Here is a 19,755-nt window from a genome sequence, read left to right as displayed (position 1 = left end):
AGGAACTGAGCTGAACAACAGTTTAAAAATTAGGTCTTTGGCTTGACTCTTCCCCTTTCTGCAGATTGACGTAACTTTTTCAACTGCTGCATTCCGGTCTGGAGAGTAAAGTGTGATTTTCTGCTTTTGTTAGCCTGAGCTCTGTCTGAAGGGCGTGCTGGTCAGTGAAGAGTACAGATGCGGTAGCTTCAAGTCTGGGCTTTCAGTGGTCTTCAGAGAAGAGCAAGCCAACACTGGGGCACTGTGCTCATGGTTACCAAGGAGCTGGTGGGTGATAAGTAAGCTTTGGAATATTTGCATCTGGAAAATGACCCTCATCATGCTCAGTCCGCCCATAGAGCAGGCAGCCTTCTCTCCATGCTGCCATTGTGTCTTGAACTGCGAGATGGCTGGTAAGTTTTAAATTCCTATAGTTCTGCCGTGCTCCTGAATTACCTTTCTTAGTAATGAAGATAAATGTTTTCATCTTGGTGATCCTGAAATGAGATCACATAAAGGGCTGGCAGTGAATGTTCTTATACTCGCTTCCACTTGAGTAACCAGAACAGTGTGTCAGCTTTGTCACAGATGTCCTCCAGTTGAAGAACCTGGGAAGGAAGGGAGGTAGACTTGAGGGCATCTACTGTAGGGGAACGGCTTTAGCACTGAGTAAAGGAAGAAATTAGTTTTTTCTTTTATTTTGGAGTTGCTTTCTTTGCTGCAGTGGTGTGCTAATTCCCATTAGGATTTCTGTGCTAGGGAATCCAGACAAATCATACATGGGGACTTCAAACGCTCTATGGAAAATGGGACTTCCATGAACTTTATGAAGACCCCTTTGTATAGCTGAAGCCTTTTTGTGAAATGATTTGACAATCCAAATGGGATTTCTGGACATGATTTAGTTACTTAGGGTAGTCATTTAGTTGATTTCTCTCTCCATGTTGAGATTCAATTAGCGCATGGGCTTGCAACCTTGTGAAATGATGATTCAGTTTATCCATTCGCTGAGTGCGCTGTACTGACCGTCTTCCAAACCTCAGTTCCTGTTCTAGGAGCTGGGGCTGTGCAGCCTCCAAATGCCCTGCAGCCTGCAGTGTTCTACTGTGGGCTGCTCGGGTGTTGGTTGGCTGCTGGTGAGAACGGCTAGTGACAGCAGGGGTGAGGCCCTCTGGGCCCATCTCACCAAGATGAGTGGTAAAATCTGATCACTTGCTCGCAGCCCTTCTAGTTTTTTTAGGCTTATTCACGAGAAGTTTTCATAGCTATATGTTAGTAGACAGAGATCTAGAAGTCCTTAGTTTTTGGTTTTTTTTTTGTTTTTTTTTTTTTTTTTTTACCTTTAAGAATTAAGATACATTGCAGGTCTGAGATACTGGAAGAACGCCAGCAGGGCACAGGGAATGGCCTGTAAAGGCAGAGTTAATGTATTCTTATCGTTAATGTAATTGTTTTTCATTTGCTAGCGCAACAGAAATCTGGGATAGAATACAGGTAAATTAGCTTTTGATTGTTTGCGGGATGAGGAAGAAAACTGTTCTGAGTACCAGTTCTTTGAGACATTTTAGCCGTTTAGTATCAAAAACTTGAGGCATAAGGTGGAGTTTGAGAGAATGGAAATTTACTTTTCTTGGGGCTGATGCTGTAGCACAGCAAGTTAGCTGGCATTCCATATGGGCATGGATTTGAGTCCTGGCTGTTCCACTTCTGATCCAGCTTCTTGCTAATGTCTTGGGAAAGCAGCAGGGGGTGACCCAAGCGCCTTGGGCCCCTGCATTCATGTAGAAGACCCAGAATAAGCTCCTGGCCCAGCCCTGGTCATTGTGACCATTTTGGGGGGGTGAACCAGTAGATGGAGGATTCTCTTTTTCTCTGCCTGTGTCTCTGTAACTCTGATTTTAAAATAAACAAGGTTAATTAAAAATTATTTTCCTTGTGTGGTGAAACAGTAACATGATAGTATGTTTCCTAGGTGCTGTCTTGTAGATCTTTAATGTGTACAGAAGTTAATTCAAATATGGAGTGTTATAGATTTTATTTTCTCACCAGTGATCATTAGACAAGGTGTGAGTGATAGCATACCTGCTGAGATAGACTCTGCCTTTGCTTTTTATGATGAAAGGAAAATTTGACCCAAGCCGCAGGCTTTTCACCTAGACATTGTGAACAGATCCTCATTGGCAGTCTTGGACAGACATCTTAAGAGTGAAGGATAACAGGCCGGCGCCGCGGCTCACTAGGCTAATCCTCCGCCTAGCGGCGCCGGCACACCGGGTTCTAGTCCCGGTTGGAGCGCCGGATTCTGTCCCGGTTGCCCCTCTTCCAGGCCAGCTCTCTGCTGTGGCCAGGGAGTGCAGTGGAGGATGGCCCAGGTGCTTGGGCCCTGCACCCCATGGGAGACCAGGAAAAGCACCTGGCTCCTGGCTCCTGCCATCGGATCGGCGCGGTGCGCCGGCCGCAGCGCGCCGGCTGCGGCGGCCATTGGAGGGTGAACCAACGGCAAAGGAAGATCTTTCTCTCTGTCTCTCTCTCTCACTGTCCACTCTGCCTGTCAAAAAAAAAATAATAATAATAATAATAATAATAAAAAATAAAAAAGAGTGAAGGATAACAAAGCAAAATCCACAGAGTAACATTTAGAAGGGAAAGCAGGAATGTAGCATGTGCTAGCTAAGTACCTTTCTTAGCTTTGGCAGTAGAAACTAGAAAATCAAATAGATACAAGTTGTCTATCTGGTAGTTTTCCTTCTAATATTCAAAGTGGAAACAGTGGTCTGGCATTGTATGTTATATATACAGCTGGCTAAATTTAAATGACTATTGGACTAGCCCCCATCTAGCTTACCAGTTACTGCAGAATTTATTTCTTCCAACTGTGTCCTGTTGCCTTGGTTATATAGCATTAGTCAAACAGTTTGCTGGTACCACAACAACTTAGATTTATCATACTTTAGTTTGTATTTTCTCTGTTCCCTTTGTGGGTTCTGAGTTTTGGGATCTCCTTTTGTGATGTTCAGCTTCATAGGTACCTTTTGCCATCTTTTGAGTCTTTAAACCTGTTTAGGGAGAGGGGGCACTGCTGGTGGTGTTACATGTGTCACATGTGCCAGGGTGAGTCATGAGATTTGGACCAAAAGTGAGTACTTGAAGACAGCTCTGCAAGGTCTTGGGGTGCCCCAGCTGGGGGGTTGTTGATCAGGTGAGCAACTGCATAGTGAGTCATCCTCTGAGACATTTTCTGGGGCCTGCCCTGTGGCACGGCAAGGTAAGTGAGCAGGTTAAGTCACAGCTTGGCAGTGCCAGCATCCCCATATGTGCGCTGGTCTGAATCCCAGTTGCTCCACTCCCAGTCTATAGTTTCTTGCTAATGTGCCTGGAAAAGCAGTGGAGGATGACCCCCTGCATGCATGTAGGGGACTTGGATGGATTTCCAGGCTCATGGTTTTGGCCTGGCCCATCCCTGGCTGTTGTGGCCATTTACTTAGGGACTGAATCAGTGGATGAAAGATTCTGTCATTCCCTCCCTCTCTCTGCCTCTCTAATTCTTTTTTTTTTTTAATTAATTAATTTATTTGAAAGGCAGAGTTAGAGAGGTCTTCCATCTGCTGGTTCACTCCCCAAATAGCTGCAGTGGCTGGAGCTTCTTCCGGGGCTCCCATGTGGATGCAGGGGTCAAAGGATTTCCACTGTTTTCCCAGGCCATAGCAGAGCGCTGGATCAGAAGTGGACCAGCCGGGACTTGAACCGGCACCCATATGCAATGCTGGTCCCTGCCTTTCTAATGGATAAATCTAAAAAAAAGAAAAAGAAAAGGAAAAAAGAAACCAAACCCCCAAACCAGTACTTTGGTTATCTTGAGATTAGGGAATAGTGAGTTGGGTGGCAAGAGTGCCACCCACCTTCTTAAGCAAGTATGGTGGTAAGGGGTTGTGGAGTTAGTGTCCTTGACTAAGCATCTGCAGGAATGCAGAACTTTGCACCCCACTTGGTGCTTCTGGAGTGAGGGCACGAATGCTGACTTAGAAACGCCAAGCATTTCACAACCCTTTATTACTCTTGGATGTTCTGTGCGTCATTTGGAGGTTATAGGCTATGATATGAGAAAGTTCATTTAGCACAGGGCTAGAGACTGAGCCTGGATGCTCACATTTTGCAGCTATATTTTAGACAATCCTTTAAGACCCAAATACAGGCTGTTTATTTGGTGGTTGAAGCTTTATAAAGTGGTAGGGGTTTGCTCGAATCCTTTCTAGTGTGGGTGCCCGATACCCTGTTAGTCATCAGGCTGCTAACAAAAGCATCAAAAGTTAGTGATTCTGTATTCCTTTGTGTCTTTTTTGACAGGCAGAGTTAGAGACAGAAAGGTCTTCTTTTCCGTTGGTTCACCCCCCAAATGGCTGCTACGGCCGGTGCGCTGCGCCGATCTGAAGCCAAGAGCCAGGTGCTTCCTCCTGGTCTCCCATGCGGGTGCAGGGCCCAAGCACTTGGGCCATCCTTCACTGCCTTCCCGGGCCACAGCAGAGAGCTGGACTGAAAGAGGAACAGAACCTGGGGTGCCGGCGCCACAGGCAGAGGATTAGCCAAGTGAGCCACGTTGCCGGCCTCCTTTGTGTCTTAACATGCATGCCCGAAAAACTATACTCATCAGGGAGGAAGACACTTCATAAAAGAGTTAAGCGTGGGAACCAGAAGATAATCGTTCAGTGGAACAGAAGTTGGCTGGTAAAGTTCATTGTAGCTGTAACTGTGATACTTATGAGATACTTATGAGGAGTGTGTTCATTTGGTAACACCTGCTTTGTCTTTTCAACCCTCATTTCAAAAGTTGGGACAGGCTCCCTCATGGGGAGTTGGACAGGCTCAGCAGCTTTGCTAGGCTTATAGCACGGGAAAAAAGGAATTATCAGCCAGGGTTTGTAATTTCAGGAAATGGAATTGGCTAGTTTTGGGGGATGCATTTTAGGCCTATCCTGTGGGCTGTCCTGTCTCTAAACAAGTGTTCATTGCTACTCTTACACTTAGTTCATTTTATTCCTCTGCGTGGGCCTGTCTGACCCCTGGCAGATAGAAACATAAGGTAGGTGAAGTGGCCAGTGTTGCTCTGAAATCACATTTTGGTTTGTTGTACCCTGGTATTTTTGAAGGTTGTATTTGCCCCATGGAAACTTACTTGAAGAAAGGAAGCTCTTACCAGAAATAAACCAGAGCTGGAGTCCTTGTTGTGATAAAAAAGAAAAAAAACTAAAACTCTTTAAAAAAATAAGGGCCAGACACTTGGGGAATTCTCTTGCCTTCCCAAATACATTAGGAGGAAGCTAGATTGAAAACAGCAGTGGGGATTTAACTTGGTACTAACAGGGGATGTTAGCAACACAAGGTAACCTACTGAGCCTTGTTAATACTTCTTGAATGTTCTTTGTACTTTGGCATTTATGTAATAAGTTAGGTTTTGTTCTTTCTAGGCATCCAAGCTGTCTTAACATACAGTTAAGTATTTGGCTAAATATTTCTCATGTAGTTATAAAGTGTGTGATGTACACTGCATTAGAAGCATATTACAGGACTCAGGCACGTGAAGAGTGAAGTTTTCGCTTGAAGTGAAGATCTCAAAACTTACTTTGTTCTAAATGATCTAATGAAGACTACTTTTAAGTAGTTCCCATGTTTGAAGGGTAATTTTGGGGGCTAAAACATTAGAGACTAATATAAAACAAATGTATTTCAGCTGAGATCTGTATCTGTGGACCTGAATATTGATCCTTCACTTCAGATCGACATACCTGATGCACTCAGCGAGAGAGATAAGGTCAAATTTACAGTGCACACCAAGGTAAGTGACTGCGTAATACTAAGAGTTCTGTCTTGTACCAGCACCACGTGAGGACCTGTCACTTGCAGTAAGCATCAGCTACTTGCTGATGCTTCAGCTTTCTGCTTCCCTGGGGCTGAGGGTGCTGCTGGTCGTTAAGTGTGGTCTGTATTCTTGAGAAAGCCTAACAGGCAGAGTAATGCAGCAGTCACCCACCTACACAGCCCAAGGCTTCCACCTTTGGTTTTTTGTTTGACTCTAAGGGAAGTGTCCATCTTTCCCTAATTCCTGAGTTTAGAAGGTCTTCTCCCCTGTTGTTAATGCCTCTGTGACTTGGTTGCCACATCTCACTTGATAAGGAGGCAATGAGAAGACAGGCAATGGGATTGATTCTCTGCCTGCTTTGTGCTGATGAAAGCAGATGAAAGAAGCGTGCAATTCTGGCCTCTGGGTGGTCATTGCAGGCTTTAGAAAACTGTTTTGTGTAAAGAATTTTCTTAGAGATGTGGTTTGATCTTAGTCTTCATGGGGGAGTTTATTTCTGCTTTGTTCTTTGTGAATACAGAATTTTCCCATAGGCAGCCCAGGAAACCCAAACCGCTTTATCTAAGAGTGGTAGTTACCACTTAAATTTCTCTCCTTTCTTTACAGACCACACTGCCCACGTTTCAGAGCCCAGAGTTTTCTGTTACAAGGCAGCATGAAGACTTTGTGTGGCTACATGACACACTCACTGAAACAACAGAGTATGCTGGGCTTATTGTGAGTGCTTTTTAGAAAACAAGTAATTGAACTAGTTTCTTCTTTTTATTTTAATGGTTCGTGAAAATCTTATTTTATCTGCTTGCTAGGATGTTTGCTAATTCTTTACTGGTAAAGTTTTTTTTTTTTTTTTAAAGATTTATTTTATTTGAAAGAGTTAGAGATAGAGAGAGAGGTAAAGATAGTTCTTCCATCTGCTGGTTCACTCCCCAATTGGCCGCAACAGCCAGAGCTGTGCCGATCCAAAGCCAGGAGCCAGGAGCTTCTTCTGGGCCTCCCACGTGGGTGCAGGGACCCAAGGACTTGGGCCATTTTCTACTGCTTTCCCAGGCCATAGCAGAGAGCTGGATTGGAAGTGGAGCAGCCAGGTCTCAAACCGGTGCCCATATGGGATTCTGGTGCGTCAGGCTAGGGCTTTAACACTTTGTGCCACAGCGCCGGCCCCTACTGGTAAAGCCTTAAAATGTACATGGAGAATAAACAGCTATGAAGTGAAGCATAGTGTATCTACTACATGTACAAGGGTAAAAAGCTGAATACTTTAAGTCTTGATGCACTTGTGTATATGTTTTTTCCTCTGGCATTATTTATTTGAGAGGCAGAGAAAGCTCCCATCTGCTGACCCAGTCCTCAGATGACTGGTGGACTGAGACTAGGCCAAAACTGGTAGCTGGTAACTACATGCAGGGCTCCCAACAAGGCAGGTGGTGATGGTGTTGATGGCAGCAGAAACCCAACTACCTGAGCCATCACTGCTGCCTCCCAGTGTCCTTATTAAATAAATAGGAAGTTGGTTGAACCCAGATACTCAGCTGAGGCCAAATGCCCTGTGGTCGTTTCTCTGGGATATCTGTAGAATTGATTTCTGGAAACCTCAATTTTGACTTATCAGAAGTGCTCCAGCAGTAAAGGAGATAGTTGTCAGCCTTCAAGTTAATTCTTGGCCATAGGAAAAAGGACTTCATATGAAATTTACATGTCTTGTCTTATCGCACACCAAATCATTACCCTTTTTAAAGATTTATTTATTTATTTTTTCTTTTCTTTTCTTTTTTTTTTATTTAATGAATATAAATTTCCAAAGTACGATTTATGGATTACAATGGCTTCCCCCACATACCGTCCCTCCCACCCACTACCCTCCCCTTTCCCACTCCCTCTCCCCTTCCATTCACATCAAGATTCATTTTCGATTATCTTAATATACAGAAGATCAGCTTAGTATACATTAAGTAAGGATTTCAACAGTTTGCTCCCACACAGAAACATAAAGTGAAAAATAATAGATGATTTTTTTTAAATGATGATGAAATCAGATCAGACCTATTGTCATGTTTAATCCCAGTGAGAGTCAAGTTGGGAGTTGATAATTTCTTTTTTTTTCTTTTTTTTTTTTTTTAACAGAGGATCAGTTTAGTATACATTAAGTAAAGATTTCAACAGTTTGCACCCCCATAGAAACACAAAGTGAAATATATTGTTTGGGTACTCGTTATAGCATTAAATCTCAATACACAGCACATTAAGGACAGAGATCCTACATGAGGAGTAAGTGCACAGTGACTCCTGTTGTTGACTTTACCAATTGACACTCCTGTCTATGGCATCAGTAATCTCCCTATGCTCCAGTCATGAGTTTCCAATGCTATGGAAGCCCTCTGAGTTCTCCGATTCTTATCTTGTTTAGACAAGGTCATAGTCAAAGTGGAGGTTCTCTCCTCCCTTCAGAGAAAGGTACCTCCTTCTTTGAAGACCTGTTCTTTCCACTGGGATCTCACTTGCAGAGATCTTTTGCCAGAGTGTCTTGGCTTTCCATGCCTGAAATACTCTCATGGGCTTTTCAGCCAGATCCGAATGCCTTTAGGGCTGATTCTGAGGCCAGAGTACTATTCAGGACATCTACCATTCTATGAGTCTGCTGAGTATCTCACTTCCCATGTTGGATCACTCTCCCCTTTTATTCCATCGGTTAGTGTTAGCAGGTACTAGACTTGTTTATGTGCTCCCTTTGACTCTTAGTCCTTTCATTATGATCAATTGTGAACTGAAATTGATCACTTGGAATAGTGAGATGGCATTGGTACATGCCACCTTGATGGGATTGAATTGGAATCCCCTGGTATGTTTTTAACTCTACCAACCCAAATGACTTCTTAGTAACTGAACAAAACTAATACTGACACTTGTATTTAAAAATATTTACTTCATTCTAAATTAGACTATATTTTGATTATCCTTTGGAATTAGAAAAACATCTTGATGGTTAATTCCCAGTTGTAAGCATTGTCACAGTAGTTTCAGGCTGACATTGAAGCAATACATTCTCGTGCTTACTGATTGTAATGGGTGAACTGAACACATAATGTGGTCGAAGTGAGTGCCTGGCTGTAGGGAGGACACTGCTTTTTAAATGGTCAGAAGGAATAGGTAAAGAGAAAAACAGGAGTGGATTGGATGGCTGGCTTCTGTGTGCCAGCCAGAGCAGGGTATTCATGAGTTCTGCCTCTCTGCTACAGATTCCACCTGCACCTACAAAGCCTGACTTTGATGGCCCTCGTGAGAAGATGCAGAAACTTGGAGAGGGTGAAGGGTCTATGACCAAGGAAGAATTTGCCAAGATGAAACAAGAACTGGAGGCGTAAGTGGATTTTTTTGAACTCATCTTGTGAGAAGTAGAGAAAAATGGTGCCATGTACAGAAATAAGTAGAAGCTGACAACTTTTTAAAGCCATTCTCTAGCAGAGTTTTGGGGCAGACTATGAATGTACTTTGAAGAGATGCTGATCTCTTAGGGAAGAAAGACAAATTGATGTCTCTAAGTAATTTTTCAAGCTGCTGCTGATCTAGTTTGGTTACTGGAAGGAAGTATTGGAGGAATTTGATCACAGTGAATGCTGTTACAGAGAAGCATTCTGAATAAGTTACTGGCTGGTCCTCAGGTGGCATATTTTTGCCTTGTAATTTTAATTATTTCAAGGAAATTTTTTATTTGTGTCAGTTCTAGGTCTGTGTTATAGAGAACTGAAAAATACCAAATGTTCTTGAAGTAGTACTTGTTTCTCTAAAATCAAATGTGGACTCAGACCACATACCATAATATCTGAAAGGGTAGGCAAAGAATAGTGTATACTTCTCCTTTTACTTCAGTGAGTTTTTGGAACATTTCTTATGAGATCTTTGGGCTTCTTTATCTTGGCTCAAAAGCACTTTCCCCATCAGCCTTTTAGAATTGGGGTGAATTTCCTGTTCATTACCTCTGCAGCTCTGCCTCAAGCCCTTGTTACCTGGGGCTGTACTCACACCCTCATCATGGAATCATTCAGTACATGCTTGCATGCCTGGGCTGACCAGGTCTGGGGTGGAGCACTGAGCCCAACAGACCAGGTTCCTTCCAGCAGGAAGTTTAGAGATCTTTAATGCCTGTGTTGACCTAAAGCTGCTGTGTAATTTCTGCTCACACCGTGCTTTATTAGATGCATGCTGTGCAACATGGCTGTAGGAACATGTTCTGGGGCTGTTAGATAACAGCAATATTAGCATGTAGTTTTGGAACAAACATGTGATCCATCATCCAGCTATATCATTGCTTTCAGTGGTTGGTTCATTCCACAGATTCCAAAATTGCAGTTACTTTATACCTAACTAGAAACCAAGTTGTACCAAAATATTTTGGTTCAGTTGTGCAGTTTTTTACTTAGTACCGTAAGCCGAACCATGAATACATCTGGGAGTAGCCTTGGTTAGGCAGTGTAGTGATGCCAACTGAAAGCTGTGTGCACATCTCTTTTCAGTGAGTATCTCGCTGTCTTTAAGAAGACTGTGTCCTCCCATGAAGTCTTTCTTCAACGGCTTTCTTCTCATCCTGTTCTCAGTAAAGATCGCAACTTTCATGTTTTCCTGGAATATGATCAGGATGTAAGGCCTTTTAATTCCATTTCCATGATCCAGTTTAAAAAATGTATAAGATCTTTACAGTTTCTGAAAGTTCTGAATTTCTTTTCAACACAACAAATCTTTTAGATGCCACACCCAACCCCATTATTTAAGTCAGTTTTTAAAATTCTGCTCAAAGAAAATTTTAATCTTTTGTTCTCCTTCCCTAATTAGTTCTCAGTTTAGTTTGGGATATTAGTAGGAACTTAAATTGATCTACATTTGTTTTGTTCTGCTGATAGTAGCCTTTTTGTAGAAAGGAATTCATATTGTAGGTTCCTGCTACTTCGTGTGAGCCATGCCCTGACTTTGAAATGTCTTCAAACCCATGAAGCTTAATAAACAGTGTAAATAAAACAGAACAGTAGTAATTCTCACAAGGATTTAAAAGCCACCAAGACTTTGTGCCTAGATAGTTATTCAAAATATCTCCCAAGTTACCCTTTAGAAATGAGATAGCCTATTAGCTTTAGCTATTTGTTTGGTATTTTACATTTGGTTGAGACAGAATTAAAGATTCGTCATACATATATCCATGCTATTAAAGAGTATTGCTTGTACTGTAGAGCTTCTAAGAGAACCTAGAAAAATGTATACCTTAACTGCCGTTTTGGATTTTCTTCTTTTAGCTAAGTGTCAGGCGGAAAAATACCAAAGAGATGTTCGGTGGCTTTTTCAAAAGTGTGGTGAAAAGTGCTGATGAAGTCCTTTTTTCTGGAGTTAAGGTCAGTGGCTTTTGGCTGTTTTGAGAAAAGTGTTTCATGTGAATAGGTGGCCTATTGTCTTGGGAGAGTGATCTATGAAATGAAGAGTGTTAACTTAAGAACTCTAAATTTCCTTCAGATGTTTGGTTATTTTTGTATACTCATTTAGTTTTCACTTATTTTCCGAAAATACCTTGTTCTCTCAGGAAAGGTGATAAGAACTTTTCATCATTTAACTCTTCATTTTCTCAAATGTTGCTGTAAGGAGAGGGGTTAATCAATTTTATGGAAGAAAGTAAGCTTACGTGATCAGGTTTCGTGCTATTCTGGCAGAATTGAAGTGTCCAACAGCCACAGTGTCAGGTAGCCTGGCCGTTAACAGTTAGGGAACCAGGTTGGGTTGTGTGTGTGTGTGTGTGTGTGTGTGTGTGTTTAAGATTTATTTGAGAGAGGGTAAACATCCACCAATCTTCTCCCTAAATACTGGCGGTGGCTGAGACTAGGACAGGTCAAAGCCTAGATACAGGCATTCGATAGAAATTTCTCACATGGATGGCAGAAACCAGTCTCTTGAACCATCACTGCTGTCTCTCAGGAGCCAGAGCCCAGTATCAAACCTAGAAACTAAGATGTGGCCTAACTAGCGTTTAACCACCAAGCCAAACCTTTCTTGTAATTGGACAGACTCAACAGGTTCTATGCATTGTCTGACTTTGCTGCTGTAGGATCTGAGTGGGAAGACCAGAGTACATGTGTTCCAAGTAGAAATTTGGAAACTCTTGGTGCAATTTAAAAGGTGTGGGATTATTCTCTATCCAAGTTTTGTAGGATATTTGATATCCTTGACCACTGCCTATCCAGTGCCAGTGTTGCCTCACAAATTAAAAAATAATAATAACCCATATATACAGCTGCAAGTATCTAAGTTACATCCCACCTTGCAGAACCACTGCACTCAGTGGAGTTGCTGGATCGTAGAGTGAGATCATAGTTTCCTGGGCATTACCAGGATGCTCATCAGAATGGTTCTCTGTTGATGCTTCCTGCCAGTCTTACAAACAGGCAGTTCTCTGTGTAGTGTTAGACTTCATAAGCTTACTTGTCATAATGCATCTTTGGAATTCTGCTTCAAGTTTCTTTTCTTCCGTTCTAGGAGGTAGATGACTTCTTTGAGCAAGAGAAGACCTTCCTTATTAACTACTACAACAGGATCAAGGACTCCTGTGGGAAAGCTGACAAGATGACCAGGTCTCATAAAAGTAAGCACTGTTGACGCACGAGCCACTTGCAGCTTTGCTGACGTGCCTGGCTGGGCTCATGTTGAATGGGCTGTCCTTGTTTCTGCAGATGTTGCAGACGACTATATCCACACTGCAGCTTGCTTGCACAGCCTGGCTTTGGAAGAGCCCACAGTCATCAAAAAGTAAGCTTGTTAGAAATGCATTTTCCCATATGTCCTAGTGGAGACTACAAGTGGTGTAAAAGAAATGAGTAATGACTACATGGGTTCAGTTCTGATCTGGAGTACATGCTCATCTCCAGCCATCAAATCTTAACCCACCCACTGTGTATGGAGAGACACTTAGAGGAGTCATAGAGATGAACACACGCCGTGGCTGTTGTCATAGCCTTTCCTGTCAAATATCTCCAGTCTTTTGCGGATTATGTTAATGCTGGAATTGTCTTTGAGAGGAGTTTGCTTGGGTTGTCTTGGCAGTTGGGGCTTCCTGTTATATGTGCTGATGCCCTGGAGTTTCTTAAAGAACTGTGGTTGTAGTGGTCATGAGAATAATAGGACATCAGTCTGATTTTGCACTTATTTTTCAGTTTCCCCATCCCGGGCATTTTAGTGTGAGGCAATATTCTGCTTCCTGGGCTTAGTGTAACAGGATAACAAGTGACACTACATCTGACTTGCAATCGATTGTCAGGGCTGATGGCAGAACCAGGGGATGAAATGACACTCGTGGTGGTTAGTTATAACCTGACTTTCGTTAATAAAGCATTAGCAGCTGATAGAAGTATGCTGGACAGGGTAGGAGATGGTGTGCGGGCTTCAAGAGAACCTGATGCCAGAGAATGCGATACTGTAAATGGTTTGATTTTTGTACCTTTGTGCCAACTGATGTGAAAGTGTTAATTGGATAATAATCCTAAAGTAGCCATTCCTGAGAGTATTAATGCAATCTTTTGTAGGTGATTTGAGGCTTTAATCCAAAGTCATGTGTGTGTTTTTAGGTACCTGTTGAAGGTTGCTGAGCTGTTTGAAAAACTTAGGGTAAGACTTTTTATCTTGATCTTTCAAATGCATATTTTGTAATCTGTAGATTTGTGCCTTGATGGTGACATGTCCTGTTTTAAATAGAAAGTAGAGGGTCGAGTCTCATCAGATGAAGATTTAAAGCTCACAGAACTCCTCCGTTACTACATGCTCAACATAGAGGCCGCAAAGGTAAGACACTGAGTTCCCTCATCAGCATGGGGCAAGTCCCCCTTATTGTGACCAGAGTCTAATGGCAAAGAAGCAGTTGTTTTGATAAAAAGGAAGGTTACTTTACACTCACGTGGTTAGTAAGATTTATTTGAGAGATAGAGTTAAAGACAGAGGGGGAGAGAGACAAAGCTCTTCCTTCAGCTGGTTCATCCCCCAAATGGCCGCAATGGCTGGAGCTGGGTCGGTCTGAAATCAAGAGTTTTTTCTGGGTCTCCTACGCAGGTACAGGGGCACAAATACTTAGACCATCTTCTGCTTTCCCAGGCCATGGTAGAGAGCTGGATTAGAAGAGGAGCAGCCAGGACACAAACCGGTGCCCATGTGAACAGGTGGAAGCTGAGCCTACTATGCTATAGTGCATATGTCCCCAGTGTCCTGAGCCACAAACATACTTCTGTTTTCATTTTATTTGAAAAGTGACGGAGAAGTCTTACACAACTCAGGACTGACTTTTTTTTTTTTTTTTTTTTTAAGACATTGTATATTTGAAAGGCAGTATTACAGAGAGAGGTCTTCCATCTGCTGGTTCACTCCCCAAGTGGCTGCAGTGGCCAGAGGGGGGCTGATCTGAAGCCAGGAGCTTCTGGGTCTTCCACACAGATGCAGGGGCCCAATGACTTAGACCATCTTCCGCTGCTTTCCCAAGACATAGCAGAGAGCTGCATCGGAAGTGGAGCAGCCGGAACTCAAACTAGAACCCATATGGAACGCCAGCACTGCAGGTGGCAGCTTTACCTGGTACGCCACAGTGCTGGCCCCACAGATAATGTTTTAATTGCCTATTTTAGATACTGTGAGATTGAATAATCTTCATTTTAAATAACAGTGATACAAGGGTTGCTCATCCCTGCTAAATCTTGAGAAAAGGAATGAGGGGCAAGATGCAGAGGCAGATTGATTCTTGTCATCTACCATTTCAGGTTGTTGCATTGGCACCATGGGTACTGGGTTATTTATTTTCTAAACCAGTTGGGATACTTCGTTCTTCTGTTTTTCCCCTGGAGATTTTTATGTTGTACCTGTTGACTGCCCAGGACCTCTTATACAGACGTACTAAGGCCCTCATTGACTATGAGAACTCAAACAAAGCTCTGGATAAAGCCCGGCTGAAAAGCAGAGATGTTAAGTTGGCAGAGGCACACCAGCAGGAATGCTGCCAGAAATTTGAACAGCTTTCTGAGTCTGCTAAAGAAGGTTGGTCCAGGATATTCTTCTGTACTTGTTATGTGTAATTTCATGCTTAACAGAGAAGAAAGTTACACAGGTGATGCAAAGAACACCCTTAGAATCCCTAAGAATTCCCTAGTTGACTAGGTGTCCCCATGTGCATTGTCACTTGTACACCCGTCTAGCCATTGCATGTGTTTATAAGCACATGCCTTGTTTATTTTACTGTTTTTTTTTTTTTTTAAAGATTTATTTATTCATTTGAAAGAGTTACAGAGAGAGAGAGGGGTCTTCCATCTGCTGATTCACTCCACAATTGGCCGGAGCTGAACTGATCCAGAGCCAGGAGCTTCTTCTGTGTCTCCCTCGCGGGTGCAGGGGCCCAAGCACTTGGGCCATCCTCCACTGCACTCCCTGGCCACAGCAGAGAGCTGGCCTGGAAGAGGGGCAACCAGGACAGAATCCGGCACCCCGACCAGGACTAGAACCCGGTGTGCCGGCGCCGCAAGGTGGAGGATTAGCCTAGTGAGCCGTGGCGCCAGCTGGTAATTTTGATTATGCAGTCAGATATGAGCCAGATTTCTCCTGCTTAGTTACACCTCCACAGCCATGGTGATGTAATTTGTGTCCATGGGTGTATCTATCTGGTTATCAAAGCTTTCTTCCCAGATTTAGCATGTATTGATGATTCTTACTTGAACCAGTCTTTCCTCTACTCTGACTGCAAAATGGTAACTTCTAGGGCTGACATTGTGGTGCAGTGATGCCTCTGCCTTCAGTGCTTGCATCCCATATGACCCACAGTAGGGTTCTCCCAAATGAACCCTGACTGAATCTGTGAGGTAGGCTGTGTTGAGTTTATGAGGAGATGAAAGAAAAGAATACAGTGCTTAGTTTTGCCATAGTTTCCGGTAAGCCTATAGTCCTGAATTCTGATGGCAATAGAAAGGAAAAAAGATAGTTCCACAGATCATATCTGGTGCAAAAGCACTTTTTACCTTTTTTTTTAATTATTTATAATTGTATTGCATTTGTCAAGTAAGGTAATGGTTTTGATACAGCGTATACAATGTGGAGTGAGAAAATGAAGGAAAAATGCGCTTTACATTTTGTTGACATTCAAAATTTGATTATTTTGAAATACATAATATGTTATTGACTATTTGGTCACTGTCATGCAGCGAATGTAACTGCTCCTCTCTAGCTAAGACTTTATGCCCTTTGGCCAGCAACACCCTATTCTGCTCCTCTAGCTCCCAGCTCTGCTAACCATCATTTTATCCTTATGCGATGGAAGGGAACTTATAGATTCTGCTTGTGAGGATGCAGCATTTGTCTTTCTGTGACTGACTTCGGAATTCGTACAAGTTGTCCAGATGACAATTTCATTCATTTCTTTGCTCTTTGTTGTGTGTGTGTTTTAAAAATTTATTTTAAGACAGAGACGTCTTCCATCCCCTGGTTCACTTCCCAGATGGCCTGAACATCTGGGCCTGGTAGAACCCAGTAGCCCGGACCTTTATCCCATTCTCCCATGTGGGTGGCAGGAGCTCAAGCCATTTTCCACTGCTTTCCCAAGTGTATTAGCAGGGAGCTGGATTGGAAGTGGAACAGCTAGGACTGGAACTGGCACTCTTGATAGGAGGCTCTGGTGTCCCAGGTGGTGGCTTAACCCACTGCACTACAACACTGGCCCCATTTCTTGCTTTTTTAGTATTTATTTATTTGAAAGCCAGAGTTAGACAGTAGGCCTTCCATCTACTGGTTTGCTTCCCAAGTGGCCACAACAGTCAGAGCTGGGCTTATCTGAAGCCAGGAGCTTCTTCCCAGTCTTCCATGTGGGTACAGGGGCCCAAGAGCTTAGACCACCTTCTATTGCTTTCCCAGAACATTAACAGAGAGCTGGATTGGAAGAGGAGCAGCTGGGACACGAACTGGTGCCCATGTGGGATGTAGTCACCGTAGGTGGAGGCTTTAACCTACTATGCCACAACACTGGCCCCAGCCCTTTGTTTCTTAACGCTGGATAGTATTCATTGTATATGAGAATATACCCCCCCCCCTTTTTTTTGTTAATGGACACTTAAGATGACATCTTGTCTATTGTATGTAATGCTACTATAAATATGGGAGTACAGATGTCCCTTCTTCATATTGATACATGATGAGTCTTCAAAAAGTTCATGGAAGAATACTATGAAAGAAGTATGCATAGATTTCAAAAGTCTGGGCCAAACTAGTTTTAGTTTCATTTTCCATGAACTTCAGTTCCCTGAAGTCATGTTGCTAGATCTTTTTTTGTTTGTTTGTTTTTGGACAGGCAGAGTGGATAGTGAGAGAGAGAGAGACAGAGAGAAAGGTCCCCTTTGCCGTTGGTTCACCCTCCAATGGCATGTTGCTTGAGATGAGCTTTCACTGGTTTAAAGCTATTGGTGATGTTAGTCACACAAACCCTCCTGGCCTGTTGGCTCCTGCAAGGTAAAGGTGAGGCTGCATGTCACAAGGCCCCCGAGTAGTTGGTGCCCTCTGTTATCCTTCCAGTTGTACTTGGCGATCCGGTGCTTGTTACCTACTGAAAAGTATTAACCTCTTCACAGTGGTCCTGCCCTGTGTTACTGCTGAGTTAGAAAAAATGTGAGAAAATAATGGTGGCTTAAGAAATACTTTTGAGATCGTTTACAAGAGTAATACTAAAAGTGAAGGTCAAATTTGTAAACTTGTCCTCTCTTACAGAACTGGTAAATTTCAAGCGGAAGAGAGTGGCAGCATTTAGAAAGAATCTAATTGAAATGTCTGAACTGGAAATAAAGCATGCCAGGGTAAGTAATTTCTTTAATTCAGTAACATTTTAGTGGTTTTAAAAAGTTGTTTGCCAATTCACTGTCTGGTGTCATCAAGTCAACCCGTTGTTGAAGTAATTTTGAGGAGATTATTCTGACCTACCCTGCAGGCCACTCTGAAGAACCTGCCATAGTGATCTCACCAGTGAGCTCCATGGAAAACTGTTTTAGAAGTGGTTGCTTTCTAGTTTACTGAGTATCTTCTGGTGTTCCCATTTGGTTTAGAAAGGAAGACAAACTTCTATTCTCTCCGTAGTGCGTGTTTAATGGCTGTAGCTTAATTAAGCACACAGGCGGTAGAGAATGGTGCTTCTCAGTGCTTGGTACACTTTAGATCTACAGGGATCTTTTTTATTTAGAATCCTTGGGAGTGGATCTTTGGGTGTCTCCAGGGACGCACCTCTGGGGAGCTATCTGGTCAGTGTAACTAGGCCAACCCTTGCATCAGGGTCCATGGGGATAAACCCTTGATTAAAGCAGGGAGACCACAAATGTATGTGTTTTGAAATTATTTTTATTGATTATAGAATAAATACCTTTACTCACTTGCTTACTTTATCAAAATCCTGTTGTATATGGCTTTAAATTGGAGCTTTAAAGTATTTTACATACATCACTCCCAAAATGTTTCTGGATGTAGAATCCTTTATGAATGTTATTTGTACTTTCATTTTTACTTTACCTATAAGTTCTAAAAATTTGGCAATGTGACAGAGAAGGAGAGGCAGAGAAAATCTTTCATCTACTGGTTCACTCCCAGAAAGCAGCAATGGCTGGGTCTGGTCTAGTCTAAAGCCAGGAGCCTGGAGTTCCATCCGCATCTCCCACTTGGCTGGCAGAGTCCCAAGTACTTGGACTATCTTCTGCTGCTTTCCTAGACTGTTAGTTGGGGAGCTGAATCAGAAGGAGCAGCCAGGAGTCAAACCAGTACTCAGGGCATGCCGGCATCACAGGCAGCAGCTTAACCTGCTACCACATAGTGCCAGCCCCACCGGCAGCTTTTCATCTAGCCTTTCCAGGGCCATCAATTTCATCACATTCATTTATGTTATATTTAAATGAAGGAATTAACAGTAAGCAGAACTGGCTTGGGTGCATTTGGTAGCAAGTTGGTTGTAGACATCACTGTTGCTAGAGCCATGTCTGTTAGCCCCTTTCACTGGGAGTGTTTGAGTGAAGAGTAGATTGGGTTTTAATTGGGATTTAAAGGAAAAGTACCATCTAATTTTACCTGGCTTTGCTGGCTTTGAATCCTGTGGGGAAAGCTGTGTCTAGATTTGTGTGTAACCTTTGCAGGTCTTAAGACTCTCACTTTTGGGTTTTTTTCCAGAATAATGTCTCCCTCTTGCAGAGCTGCATTGACTTGTTCAAGAACAACTGATCTACCTTTACTCTGAAGGAAGGAAATGAATGTGAAAGAAAACCAGCATCACTTGCACTTAAATCATTACCATGGAAGATTTATTAGCTTTGACTTTAGTTAAAAATTATGTGAACTATTTTGATTTCTAAAAATCTTTAACACTTAACCATGTTGGTTTAAAAATATTTTTATTGCATGCTATTTGGATATAACTAATCTTTTCCTTATGCATTCAATACCTCAAAGTGGGCAAGATATAAATACTGGATACTTCTGTTGTTTGTCTTTCATTACCAAGAGGGTGTAGGAGACATGTGCCTTCTGGAAACCAATAGAAGCAATCACCTGGCACATGTTTCTCCATGTGCTCATGTCCACACAAACTGATTTTGTCAGGCGCCAATTCCAACATAGGTAACAGACATTCCATTCGTTAATTACATAGTTCTCACTCCTTATTACTCATGTTTCTTGAGTCACCTGAAGTGTTTGTATTAGACAATGGCAAGAAAATCTCATTTATCTTTGTATACCCTTTGCAGCTCCATTTTTATAGTTGAGATGAAATGTTCGAGGATAGAGCTATATCTTGGGATACCCATAGACATGGCTACATGAAGGAAGACTCTGCCTACTAGTGGTTGGGGGGTGGTGGATGTGTTTTGGGACTTTTGTCTTCAATAAAGCATATAATGAACAAGAAA

The 19,755-nt window shown here is 42.6% G+C and overlaps 1 protein-coding gene and 1 non-coding gene across 17 annotated transcripts in view; both read left to right on the top strand.

The window, feature by feature from the left end:
- SNX5 (sorting nexin 5) overlaps nucleotides 1–19,755 on the top strand; it is a 23,745-nt gene extending 3,990 nt beyond the window's left edge. For 3 of the 16 annotated variants that reach the window (XM_070052126.2, XM_070052121.2, XM_008256352.5), the window contains 12 exons: nucleotides 5,705–5,809; nucleotides 6,440–6,550; nucleotides 9,067–9,188; nucleotides 10,342–10,465; nucleotides 11,113–11,208; nucleotides 12,341–12,446; nucleotides 12,535–12,610; nucleotides 13,426–13,465; nucleotides 13,553–13,639; nucleotides 14,716–14,875; nucleotides 17,582–17,667; nucleotides 19,019–19,755. In XM_070052126.2, coding sequence (XP_069908227.1) covers nucleotides 9,115–9,188; nucleotides 10,342–10,465; nucleotides 11,113–11,208; nucleotides 12,341–12,446; nucleotides 12,535–12,610; nucleotides 13,426–13,465; nucleotides 13,553–13,639; nucleotides 14,716–14,875; nucleotides 17,582–17,667; nucleotides 19,019–19,069 — 900 coding nt within the window. In that variant the 5' untranslated portion in view covers nucleotides 5,705–5,809; nucleotides 6,440–6,550; nucleotides 9,067–9,114 and the 3' untranslated portion in view covers nucleotides 19,070–19,755. Of the gene's footprint in view, nucleotides 1–1,290; nucleotides 1,474–4,323; nucleotides 4,702–5,704; nucleotides 5,810–6,439; nucleotides 6,551–9,066; nucleotides 9,189–10,341; nucleotides 10,466–11,112; nucleotides 11,209–12,340; nucleotides 12,447–12,534; nucleotides 12,611–13,383; nucleotides 13,466–13,514; nucleotides 13,640–13,945; nucleotides 14,876–17,581; nucleotides 17,668–19,018 lie in introns of those variants that run through there. The other 13 variants (XM_089307346.1, XM_089307345.1, XR_016216026.1 and 10 more) reach the window with 10 other exon arrangements.
- LOC127491239 (small nucleolar RNA SNORD17) lies at nucleotides 958–1,191 on the top strand. The gene has a single exon (XR_007919825.1). It is a non-coding gene; the product is annotated as a small nucleolar RNA SNORD17 (small nucleolar RNA).

This window comes from Oryctolagus cuniculus, chromosome 11 (genome assembly GCF_051225735.1).
Source record: "Oryctolagus cuniculus isolate XC-2025 breed Fujian yellow rabbit chromosome 11, ASM5122573v1, whole genome shotgun sequence".
NCBI lineage: Eukaryota > Metazoa > Chordata > Mammalia > Lagomorpha > Leporidae > Oryctolagus > Oryctolagus cuniculus.
This window is presented reverse-complemented; position numbering and strand designations above follow the sequence as displayed.